An 11863-nucleotide genomic window follows, 5' to 3' on the forward strand; every position below is an offset into this window, starting at 1 on the left:
CATACTTCACATACCCCGGCACTAATACAACAATTCTTCATACACAGCGACCATAATTACCTGCCATCGCGCTGGCGTCCGGTACATAATCGCGACCATCAACATATCCAATCCGATACCTTCGCTCTCTAGCCGTGCGCGCGTGCGCAGTCGGCAAAGCCCTTTGATATGGGCGCATCAGGCTCCAAGCCGGAGGGTGCCGGCCCTGGCCCGGCGCTTCCGACACCGTCACCCGCTCCCCCCGGTGTACCCATTGGCCCCGACGGCAAGCCCAAGAAGATTTGCTGCAGCTGCCCTGACACCAAGAAGCTCCGGGACACCTGCATCGCTGAGCGCGGTGGGACCGGGGCTTGGGGTGGAAGGGGGCGCATGACAGGGCGGTCCCGGCGAGGTGTGGGGATGGGACCTGTCTGGCCTTAACGACGTTAGTGCTCGGGTCAAGTACACGCGGTGGGCCGTGTCATGCCGTGTCGTCGTCGTCGTCGTCGTCGCGGGCAGCCTCCAGACGTCCGCCGCTGCCCGCTGCCTCCTCTCCCGGCGGAACAGGCGAGGAGCACGCCTACTGCCAAGCGCTGATCGAGGCGCACAAGGCGTGCCTGCGGGTGGAGGGGTTCAAGGTGGGTCGGTGGGTGGGTGGACGGGATGGCATGGGGTGGGATGGGATGGGGTTGTGCAGGTGTGTGAAATCTTGCACTCGCGCGTGTATGTGTGTGTGGCGTCAAGTCCTGATGTGCCGGTGCTTGCCATGCGCAGGTGTGAGGGGCTGCGGCGGCTCACGGCGCGGCGCCTCACCGCGTCAGCGGCAGTGGCTGGCGGCAGCGGCTGGCGGCCGCGGCACCGCGGCAGCGGCTGGCGGCCAGCGGCGGCGGCCGGCGTCTCACTAGCGTAGCACTCTCAAAGCACAGCATATTCGCGCCGCTGGGGGCAGCAGCAGCAGCTGCTGCTGTTGCCACCGCCGCCTCCGAAGTGGCGGTGCAGTGTACAGCGGGAGGTGACGGTGTCAGGGTGACGCGGGCGGCGCAGTTGCGGCGTGCTGGCTGGCTGCAGGGAGTGTGCTACAGCGTGTTATGCGGAGCTGACAGTGACACTGGCGGTGGCTCGTGGCGACTCCCGGCACAGGTGGCGCGCATGCATGCTCCGCATGCTGTGGCGCGTTTGGCAGTGCACACGTAGGCGTATGCCCCGGCCCAAGGGCCCAGGAGGCTCTTTGGGTCGTGGATGTGGAAGTCCGGATGGGATTGGGGTGCCGTGCCATAGGTGGGCGGGACACGTGGTGAGACGCAACAAACGTTACGGGTGTGGGCGTGAGCGACATGTACACACTAGTGTGACTCTGCTCGGGTACTTCCTAAGTGGCCTGACGTCCGTGTCTGAAGTTCTCAAGGGATGGGGGATGTTAAACACAGCGTCCAGGCTGGCACTGGACGGATTGCAAAAAAACAAAGAACGCATTCATATTTGGTTTAATGCTGCCCTTAGAAGAGCTGAGGCGTTGGTGCTGGGGGCTTCGGCGTAGTACTGCGATGCGTGTGTTCTGGGGAGTTTGGGCGAACAGGCTTGCGTGGGTGCTGGTTTCCCGGACACATCCTTTCCGGGAACTTTGCGCTGCGACACGCCTCTCTCATAGTTCGTGATGGGCGCCGAGGTCTGTGGCACTGGAGCGGGTGCGCAGAAGGCGGTGGCAGCGTACTGTGATGGAGGTTGGACAGCCCAAACGGCGGCAGGCGTGAGATAAGCTTGATATGGGCAGTTTGCTGGCAACAGCAATGATGTATCACCAGTGTCCAACTCGTGCATGAATTCAATCCTCCTTGCGCCCATGTCCAATGCAACAGCGCAGGATCCTTCTGCAACAACGCTGTTTACGACACAGCGCCATTTCCGCGACACACGGCCGTGACACCAGGGGAGGTTGACCCCGGTCGCACATGCCGTCAGATGCCACCCAATCTACTCCACACATTCAGCACTCACGACTCACATGCATGGCACACACGTGCCGACGTGCGTACACAATTCTTTCCACACGACTTGTCATGCCAACATCCAGCCGCGCACACGCACACGCGGGCAGCAGTGGACATACACGCAGCCCATGCGGGTTGAGTTCAACGCTTCAGTTGCACAGCAGCAAGGAAGCTCTCGGAATACCCGAGCGGTCCCAGCACCATCAGGCACACAGACACACGGACACACACATACACATGCACATCGCATACACAGTCTTTACGCAATGTTTTCCTTGTGCTCTTTAACACACATACACACACGCACACATACATACAAAACCCCGGAGGCTTAAAGTACCCAAGGCCGTGAACCTGAGGCGCCCAGGCCCCAGGGGGCCTCGCCCTCCTGACCTCCTCTAGTCCTCTGGCGCAGTCAGCGGGCCTCCTTCAGTATGGCCCTACGTGCCCCTTACACACATATCCGACCAGGGCGGGGCGTAGAGTCGCTCTGCCCCGCCCGCCCCTGCTGATCGCCCTTACCCCTGTCAAGCTAGCGCAGGCACCTTGTGCTGTCCCGCCACCCAGCCCCACTAGCCCCACCACTGTGTGCCAGCTGCACACCGGGACTATCTTAACGGGCGCACACCAGGGCAACCGTGCCTCCTGTCTCGGTTCCGCCCGCCTCTCAGCCTCAACGCATGCAGTCTTGATGGCTATACCACAGGCACCTGGTGTCTTGCTGCGCCACCGCTTCTCGAGCCCCTGCGCGCCTCGGCCTACCTCAGGCCCCCTCCGCTACACGTCCCCCAACTCCTCCGGGTCCCCGGACGCCGCCGCCGCCGCCTCCTCGTTTCCCTCCGCCCCCTCCGCCTCGCTTCCCGTTTCAAGCCGGTCCAGCCACATGCCGAAGAACGTGTCCTTGCCCTCGTACTCCGATGTATGGTCGTGGAAGCCAAGGTACCCAGCCCCACCGCCGTGGTGTGGTCACCGGTCTCTGAACGGGCTGCTGCTGCCAAGGTAGGTGTTGATGGTGGCGGGCGACACGCGAATGAGCTTGGCGGGTATGGTCTCGCTGCCCAGCTGTGTGCGGCGTGAACATACACGGGACGGCATGGCTTTGTGCATAAAGCGAATCGGGGTGTGGAGAAGCAGCCGTGTCCATGTGTGCATCTTCACAAGCTCACAAGCGGGTGGGTCCCATGCGCAACAGTACCGCACATGCGTCCACTTCCACACACCTGTACGGCGGTTTCCCTCCCCACAAGCTCATATGCAAGCCGGGAGAGGCCTTACCTCCGTGTGTGCGGCCCAGCGGTGGCAGCCCCCAAACGAGAAGTAGTAGGAGCCCTCGGGCCGCTCCACCCAGACCACCTCAATGGGCGTCAGCTGCACGCCGGCCTGCGCACACGCACAAATGACATATTAACACACACATTTACACACGCACTGATGCACACAGCAGCCGTATGTGTCCAATCCCTGCAGCTGCAGCCCGGGTGCAACCCACATCGTCGCGTCGAGCACTGGCGCGACGATGGCTCAGGGCGGGGACAGGGGTCGCCTGGCAGTAATTTTACCCAACAGTGACCCTGTCCACGTCATGCCTGCGGCCTTTCAACAGACGTCTCTCCCTGGATTCTACGCTCGCCTTTATCTTTTCCTTGAAGTCGTCCACTTTCGCGCGCTCGACGGTGGACTGCAGCGGCCGGGTGATGACACGCATGGGCACGTCGTGTACCTCTGAATTGCCAGCATCTACAAATATGCTTGCAGGTAGCCCGTCATCGCTGATACCATCTTGCCGCGTGCAAGCGGGGGCGTCGCACATTGTGCCTAAACGATGGGCTGCGGTTATGCCAAACGCTCACTCGGTCTTTCTATGGAATTCAGATTTCTGTATGTGCATGAGTATGTATCAATGCACACAGTTGGACTGGATGAACCTTTTAGAACATGACACGAAGTCACACGATGGCATGGGCAGCCTCATCCTCATGCCGGCGCCGCGGGGCGACTCAGCCTCATGTCGCGCATATGTTGTTCTATTGTTTCATTGATACATACTACGCAAGCCGTTGAGCGGCTCTCAAACATGCTGCGCAAATGCATGCTTAAGGCGTGGAAGAAGGCAGGACCAGGAGCAAAAGATAGGAGTGGGCAGAGCGCGCCGTGGTGGAATGATGAGTGTGAAAGGCATCAACGGGCGGTCCTGGGACTGACCATGAGCGCCAAGGGCAAGGGCAGGGACGGCCCTGAGTATACAGCGCTCAGGGCGGCCAGGAAGGTTTACAACAGGGTGAAGCGCGAAGCAAAGGCTAGGTACGAGCATCAAGCACTCAAGGCGCATACAGAAGCGTGTCGTAACAACCCGCGCAAGCTTTGGCAACTGTTGAAAGGTGGCTCAACGGGGGACTGTGCGCTAGAAGATGTTGATGATTGGATGAGGTACTTTGACGGCCTCTACAACACGGGCGTGCACCCGGAAACTGCAGAGAATGGAGCTAGAGTAATTGAGTTGCTGAGCTATATTAATGGCATTGGGCGTCAGACGTCAGAGCAAGCGCTAATGGCCGCTGGTACGGTTGCTGCACGTGCTGCACAGGCCGACGAGTTGTTAAATATGCCTTTTACGCAAGAAGAGGTGCAACATGCGGTTGCTAAGATGGGCAATAACAAGTCGTGCGGGCCCGAGAAAGCCCCTAGTGAGTGCTACAAGAAAGCCACTTATCGCACAGAGGGAGAAAACCCCATTACAGTGAATGCAGTTGTGCCTGCGTTAACGGCGTTGATGGAGCGTATACGCAAGCACGGTGATTATCCTGCACAGTTTGAGGAATCGCATCTGACCCCAGTCACGACCCCAGTTTACAAGCGCAAAGGAGAAGCCGGGGACCATAGTAACTATCGTGGCATTGCGGTTGGGGGCACGCTGGCCAAGTGCTATGCGGCCCTTAACCAGCTACGCTTGGCTCGATTTGGAGAAGCAACTGAGGGACGGCACCCGTGCCAGGCGGCTTTCAGGGCTGGGTACAGCACGGCGCATCACCTGTTCGCACTACGGCACCTCACGCACAAGCACAGCGCACTGGGGCAACCACCCCTGTACGTTTGTCAAATTGATTTTGAGAAGGCGTTTGACAAGGTACCCAGATGGGCGCTGTGGCAACGTCTGGCCGAAAGAGGAGTACGTGGCCGAATGATGGAGGTCCTGAAGCGTTGCTATGAAAGAGTTTGCCTGCGGGTGAAGGTGAACGGCAAACTGAGCGACGCGTTTGAGTCGCTGCAAGGGGTCAAGCAGGGATGTCCTAAAAGCACCGACCTGTTTGGCACCTTCATTGAGGCACTAGCAGAATACGTGGACGCATGGGACCAGCATGAGCCAACTGAACGCACGTGGAAGCACGAGGCGCCGACGATAGGTGGCAAACTTGTGGCCTGCCTATTATACGCGGACGACCTGACGCTATGCGCACTGTCCATCCACCGTATGCAGTTTTTGCTCAATAGATTGCACGAATTTTGCCAAGCCTTTGGTATGCGAGTCAACATAGCTAAATGCGAGATCATGGTTTTTGCGGGAATAGCAACGCACCGGCAAATCCACGCCGTGTACGCTACGGCCCTTCGGTACCCGTACCCTGGGGGTGTAAGCATACCGGTGAAGGGGCGAGCGCGGTACCTTGGCCTATACTACGGCCCGGCCACAACGTTTGATTCTTGCTACCAAGAGCTAATAGCTGCGGGCAGGAGAGCTGCGTTTGGGTTGATAGCGGCGCTAGATAAGAATGAGTGCTCGTCCCGGGCACCATGCAAGCATGTTTCGAAGTGCAAGTGAGGTCCGTGCTGTCGTATGGCGTCGAGGTGTGGGGCCCCGACGCCCTGAGCGCCCTGTTTGAAGGCACGAGCTATGGCGGCCACGACCGCACCATGGACAAAACGCTAAGAAGCAAGTGGAGAAATGCCAAGACTTGGTTTGACAAAGCCCTGATCGATCCGATGGTGGCACTGCAAACATCTTTCCTGGCACGAGCTGCGGGGGTTCGCAAGCCCACCTACAGGCTGCTTTATGCTGAGTTTGCCGCACAACCCATGCATTTGCACTGGGCGTACATGGTGTTTGGTTTCTGGAATCGTATTATCAAGCAAGACAAATCGCTAGCGCACGTGTTTTTGGAAGATGCCGTAGCGACGGCAGCTGCAGGAGGTTTCGAAGGCATGTGCTGGGTGAGCAAGGTTTACCGAGTCTGCAAAAAGCTTGGCTACGACTGGTGTACAGAGGGCCCGCAGGGCACAGACGCACTTTGTGAATGGCTACTGCGCACGGGGCTGCCGATTGGTAGTTTGCTGGGCAACTTCGCCAACATGCTTATGGGTGAATGGAAGGCAGAGAGCATATGCGCTGACCCTCGGGCTTTCCCTGAAAGCGGAGGGCACCGTAATACTGCCGGTGGGCCGGGAGTTAAGATGTGCCGCTATACGCAGTGGATGGGCGTCCCGCAGTTGGATGCTGCAGTTAAGCAAGGCATTTTACCGCACATGAAGGAGTATGTTACGCACAAGCACCTAATGGCGCTGATACGGTTCAGGCTAGGATGTTGGGATATCGAGGTTAATCGCCCCGTGGCGGGGGGCCGGTACCGTCCGCGCAACGAAAGGGTGTGCAGGCTGTGTCGAGGCGGTGTAGAAGATGAAAAGCACGTTATGCTGGAGTGCCCAATTTATGCTAACATTCGGTTGGCTTCTGGTATTACAGGTAGCGATATGAAAAAGATTATGCTTGACACGGACACGCAAAAGTTGGCTGCCCACTTGTACGCAGTTACGACGCTACGGGCACGGACGCTATTGATCTAGGCCATTTGCCTGTTTACCTAACGCGCCCCCGGACTCAAAGGAGTTAGTGGGGCCACATGGACTCGAACCCATGTAAATGCTCATGCTCATGCTCATGTTGTTCTATAGCTTTAAGGGGCCGGCGGGACCGCCCTACACTGCTATTACAATACCGGCACCGCACGCATGCACGCTTGGGACGCACGCGCCGACCTCCAGTCACACTGGTGCCCTTGATTGTTACTCACGCTATCACACACGCGCTGACGCGCTACACCATCACCTGTGCTTTGGCGGTCGCCAGCCTACGGAGTGGCACGGACTTGCTCTCTAACCTAGTCGATGCCCGTCAGCTCGCCACCGCCCGAAATGCCGGGCCCTCCATGTACTGCAGTGCGGCCCCCGCTAGCCCATGATATATGCACCTCCTGGTCCCTGTGTGCACCCAGCAGACCGCAGGCTCCAAGCAGCGTGCCGTAATTCGCAGCTAGCGCCGAAGGCAAATGCGTGTCAGTCCAAGTGTGTGCATGCCGTCGCCCCAAACCGCACCAGAGTCTTCCCTAGCCCACATTATCTACTCTTGCTCGCGCACACACCCATGTTCACAACAGACGGAGCATACCGGACTCGCTCGCACGCACCCGGCACGTAGCCAGACCACATGCGCCGTAACTCATGCAGCGATGCACGTGCAGCCTGTCCCTAGGAGACACACACGCTGCACCTGAGAACTTATCACACACCCTATTGCAGCAGTGGCGTCCGATATCCGTACGCTGCGCGCCCCACCAGCCGGCTCGGCGCCTCCGCCGCCCCCAAACCGCCGGACTTCGCGCGCTGGGGCAGAATCCTCCGCGCACGCCACCCGGTCGCGCCCTACCCCAGCGCCCCAGCTGCTCCGCTGCCTCCGCCGCCCACCGCCCGCCGCCCGCCGCTGCCGCCTCCCGCCGCTGCTGCCTCCTCCTGCCTCCTGCTGCCGCCTCCTGCCGCTGCCGCCGAGCTCACTGCCCCTCCAGCTGCGACTCCAGGTACAGCAGCTTGTACATCATCTGGATGACCTCGGACTTGTCGTACGGGATGATCTTGAACACCAGGCGCGACAGGTCCGTCATGGACGCCTCATCCACCTGGTTGCTCTTCAGCAGCGCATACCTGCAGCCAGGATGGCAGCCAGGATGGAAGAGGCGGTCAGGCGCCGGCGGGTGACGTTCGCGTCCGATCCAGACATGGGGCTGGGCCAGCGGAGGCGGCCAGGTAGGAGGGACCACCTGCGGCCCGTGCTCCCTCCCAAAGGATCGCCGTGCGCACATGGCAGTACCATGGCACAATGCACACGCAAACCCGATTTGGCAATGCAAAACCGCTGCCTTCATCTTGCCCTGGCCCCGCGCTCCCCTCCCCAGCCCCAGCCCCTGCCCCTGCCCCGGCGCCTCCCCTTTCCCCTGCCCCAGCCCCAGCCCCGCGCTCCCCTCCCCCTGCCGCCCCTCCACTCACAGCTCGTTGAAGGCCTTCTCGCCCACCAGGTCCAGGCACGCCGCGCGCTGGATCATCATGGCGCTCTTCATGTGCGCGATGCGCGTGGGGTCGGCGGACCAGCCCGGCTCGCCCTCGCCCGGCTCGTCGCCGTACTCCCCGTTGTCGTCGTAGTCGTCGTCGTCATCGCCCTCTCCGTCATCGTCCTCGTCGTCGTCGCCGCCCACACCCAGGTAGGGGTTCTTGCCCTCGTCCTCGTCCTCCCCGTCATCCACCGCCAGCTCCTCTGCAGGGGGAGGTGGGTGGGCAGGAGGCACAGCTCAGCTCTCAGCAGGAGGCGGGAGGAGGGCCGGGTCGGGTCTAGGGAGGTCGATTCGGGACTAGGGGGGCCGGCAATGACCGACCGAGACATGCCGCCGAGCAACGCAGGCCGGAATGAGGCGCCGTGGCATTGTGCGGCATCGCCGTCAGTCCACACGCATCGTCTAGGACACATGCCAGCCCAGGCCAGCAACAGCAGGCCGGTCCGGTCAGACCACCACCCAAGCGCCCGCTCCCATCCTTGGCAGCGACGAGGCCGCTGCCGCGCTGCCGTTGTCCCCGGCGGCTCCCTCCTTCTGTCCTAGGGCCCCTCCCCTTTCGCCAGCTTAACCTAGCGCCGAACGTGCTGCCATGGGTCCGCAGCCGCGCGCACCCCACGGCCCGCAACCCCAGCAGCCACGGTTTAGCCCGTGCACCCACTCACCCATCTGCTGCGCCAAGCCCCATGCTGGTGGGCGGTTGACTTTGGGCTTTGCGTCGTCCACCGCCCAGGCCGCCTGCACCGGCACGGGCGCCGCACCCGGCGCCGCGCCCTCGCCCGACGTCGCCTCCACCGCCGACACCGACACGTCCACCGGCCGCGCGCCCGCGCCGTCTGCCCGGATCGTTGACCCGAACACAAACGCTTTGTCGTCGCCCGCCGATGTCCCCGCCACCTCCGGCGGAGCGTTCATGTCGCCTGCGACAGCAAGGCAAGCAAGGCGCAGGCGTGTCAGCATTGGCCCAACAGCAGCATGGCTTGAAGGCCGCGGCTGCTTGGAGCCCAGCACGCGCTCTTTGACCATTTCAGGTGATGACCCATGCCGGCGCCATGTTGGTGTGGCCTCGGCACTTGCACTGGCTGACCGCTGACGCCCGCAAACGTGCCACGACCTCACGACGCACCTACGACGCGAATGACCCCGCCCTGTGGCTGAAAGTACTTTGCGGGGTTCTTAGGCAGTTCCCGCACCGCCCGCACGGCCACTGCATGCTCGACCGGCACCACCGCAGCGCCACCGCCGGCGCCTGAACGCACAGGCAGGCACGGCCGGTGGCCCGGCGCCATCGGTCACGTCCACTTTGCGGGCGCTGCTTGGGAACTTCCGCGCCCATGCCCACTGGGCCCCATAGCCAGAGTTGAGTCTGGCCTCCTTGCCTTCACAGCGCATCCAGCCGCTTCCTAACCACATTTTGACAGGCATCCCACGTAGCCGGGTCGCCTTTCCCCTGCTCGCATACTGCGCCCCGCACCTTGTGGCGTCTTGGGCCGTGCCGCCTGCTCGCAAGCACGGTCCACGCCAGGTCCAGAGCAGCGCGGCCGCACCAGGCCACGTCCGTACCGGAAACAGTGGGAGGAGCACAGTCAGTCGGGGCGTAGCTGGGAGGAGCCCCGGTCCTGTACACCCGCGCACCACGCCCCGACGGCATCCCTCTAGCTTCCGCAACATGCAGACCCCCCACCCAGCCGGGACTCCATGCGGAATCCACTTGTCCGTCTGCCTATGCTCCCCACTCCACCCGCGTCCTCCGGCCCGCCTGCAGCCCGGCCTGCTCCTCCTGCCCGGCCACGCACCTTGCCCGCCGCGCCCGCGTTCGCCATGTTCTTATCCGCCATGAGCGCCAGGCTGGCCTGGTCGGGCAGCGAGATGCCCAGCTCCTCGCCCTTTTGCCGGATGCTAGGAAGCAGCAGCAGCTTGTAGGTGTTGGGTCGCCGGTTGGCGTTCTGCGCATCGCGTGTGAGCGACCGGGTTCAGGGCATACAGCACTCGGCCCTAGAAACCGACACGGCTGGGCTGTCCGCAGGAATGGCTGCTGACCTAGCTGAACCAACTGAAACGCGGGAAGTGCTCCCTATCATGCTCCTGAGGAGGCAGCGCGCACCTGTGTGAGGCAGCGCTTGATGAGGTCGCAGATGTCTGGCGAGTACCCCGACACCGGCGGGAACTTGCCACGCAGGATTTTGAGGATCAGCGCGCCCTGCAGTAGGTGGACACGGCACGCATAGGCAAAGCCGTTGAGGTGAGGTGCCGCGGTTATGGGAAGGGAAGGCGAGGGCGTGTGTGTTCCCAGCACACGTTTGGCACGCCCACCACGTACCACCGCCCACCACCCCTACACCCCGGCACTCCTTTCCTCCTCACCTGGTTGTCGGCGTCAAACGGGTGCCGCTGCGTGCAGCACTCGTAGAGCACCACTCCCAACGCCCACACGTCCGACTTCTCATTGTATGGTTTGTCCTCGCACAGCTCGGGCGACAGGTAGTATGGCGTGCCCACGATGGTCTTCGCGAACACCGTGTTTGTGCTCAGAATCTGCACAGGCAAGCCCCGTGGTTGAGCTCACACCGTTTGAGGCAACCAGAGCAGCTGTCACAGGCCCGCAACGCTCGCAGGACGCACCTTCGCCACACCCATGTCGCCCAGCTTGACATTCAGGTCCTCATCGAGGAAGACGTTGAGCGTCTTAATGTCGCGATGGAGAATCTTTTTTGAATGCATGTGGTTGAGGCCCAGCAGGATCTACACAAAGGCGAGGGGAGTTCAGTAGGGCGAGTAGCGAGCAGCATCCAGCACGCGGGCGGGCCTACCTGAATATACAGCTTCCATATGAGGTCCTCCGTCAGCCGGGACTTTTGCTTTTTGATGTAATCGTGCAAGTTGCCGTTGGCTGCGTACTCCGTGATGATGTAGAGCTTGCCCTGCGCGACAGCAAAAGTCGGTGGGGCCCCGTCCGAGCCCGCACTTGCAAAGGCCGTCGACACACCTTCTCAAGAAACGAGTCATAGTACCGGATGATGAAGTCCGAGTCCAGAGACGACAGCACGCGCGTCTCGCGAATGCACTCCTCTTGCTCCTGCGTAGGCGAGGGCATGAAGGATGTGGCGCCCCCGCCCGTCTCCAACGATCACCGCATGCCACGCACCTTACGGGACATGCCCTGGAGGTCAATTTCCTTCATGGCGTAGACGTGCTTGTCCACCTTGCGCACCACCTTGAACACCACGCCATAGCTGCCGCTTCCAATTTTCTCCTTGATGATAAAGTCATCATACGTGCTACGTGCCATTTTCACCAGGGCCGTCTACGCTGTGCACGCGTCCAGCGCAAATTGATCGCCTATGCGAAAGGCTCCGTTCGAGCTTCCTCTGCCCCACTGTAAGCAGTCAGGGAAGCTCGTGTCTACAGTCTTGCCTACAGTCTGGCCCCGCAAGTGCCTAACAGACTCGTTCAAGCATTCCTTGTCGTCTTTGCAGAACCCAGGCCTGTACGTTTGGTTGTAGCAAATATGAAGCATAAACACAAGTC

At 61.2% G+C, this 11863-nt stretch overlaps 3 protein-coding genes across 3 annotated transcripts; 1 reads left to right on the top strand and 2 right to left on the bottom strand.

Moving 5' to 3' along the window:
* The first annotated feature begins 13 nt into the window (after positions 1–13).
* CHLRE_05g232850v5 (uncharacterized protein) lies at positions 14–1795 on the top strand. Its single transcript, XM_001702147.2, has 3 exons — positions 14–337; positions 547–617; positions 754–1795. Exons 1-3 carry the CDS (start codon positions 169–171, stop codon positions 757–759), a joined length of 246 nt encoding a protein of 81 aa, XP_001702199.1. The 5' UTR covers positions 14–168; the 3' UTR covers positions 760–1795.
* Positions 1796–1799: 4 nt separating this feature from the next.
* Positions 1800–3855, bottom strand: CHLRE_05g232800v5 (uncharacterized protein). Its single transcript, XM_043062163.1, has 3 exons — positions 3598–3855; positions 3243–3347; positions 1800–3029 (listed from the first exon to the last, which is right to left on the bottom strand). The coding sequence occupies exons 1-3, from the start codon at positions 3775–3777 to the stop codon at positions 2934–2936; spliced, it is 381 nt and encodes a 126-aa protein (XP_042924550.1). The 5' UTR covers positions 3778–3855; the 3' UTR covers positions 1800–2933.
* A 2829-nt stretch (positions 3856–6684) lies between these two features.
* CHLRE_05g232750v5 (uncharacterized protein) lies at positions 6685–11855 on the bottom strand. The gene is made up of 11 exons (XM_043062160.1): positions 11481–11855; positions 11322–11411; positions 11146–11256; positions 10958–11077; positions 10700–10870; positions 10440–10535; positions 10132–10281; positions 9810–9834; positions 9001–9255; positions 8277–8541; positions 6685–7934 (listed from the first exon to the last, which is right to left on the bottom strand). The coding sequence occupies exons 1-11, from the start codon at positions 11622–11624 to the stop codon at positions 7784–7786; spliced, it is 1578 nt and encodes a 525-aa protein (XP_042924551.1). The 5' UTR covers positions 11625–11855; the 3' UTR covers positions 6685–7783.
* Between the last annotated feature and the right edge of the window lie 8 nt (positions 11856–11863).

Source organism: Chlamydomonas reinhardtii, chromosome 5 (assembly GCF_000002595.2).
Source record: "Chlamydomonas reinhardtii strain CC-503 cw92 mt+ chromosome 5, whole genome shotgun sequence".
NCBI lineage: Eukaryota > Viridiplantae > Chlorophyta > Chlorophyceae > Chlamydomonadales > Chlamydomonadaceae > Chlamydomonas > Chlamydomonas reinhardtii.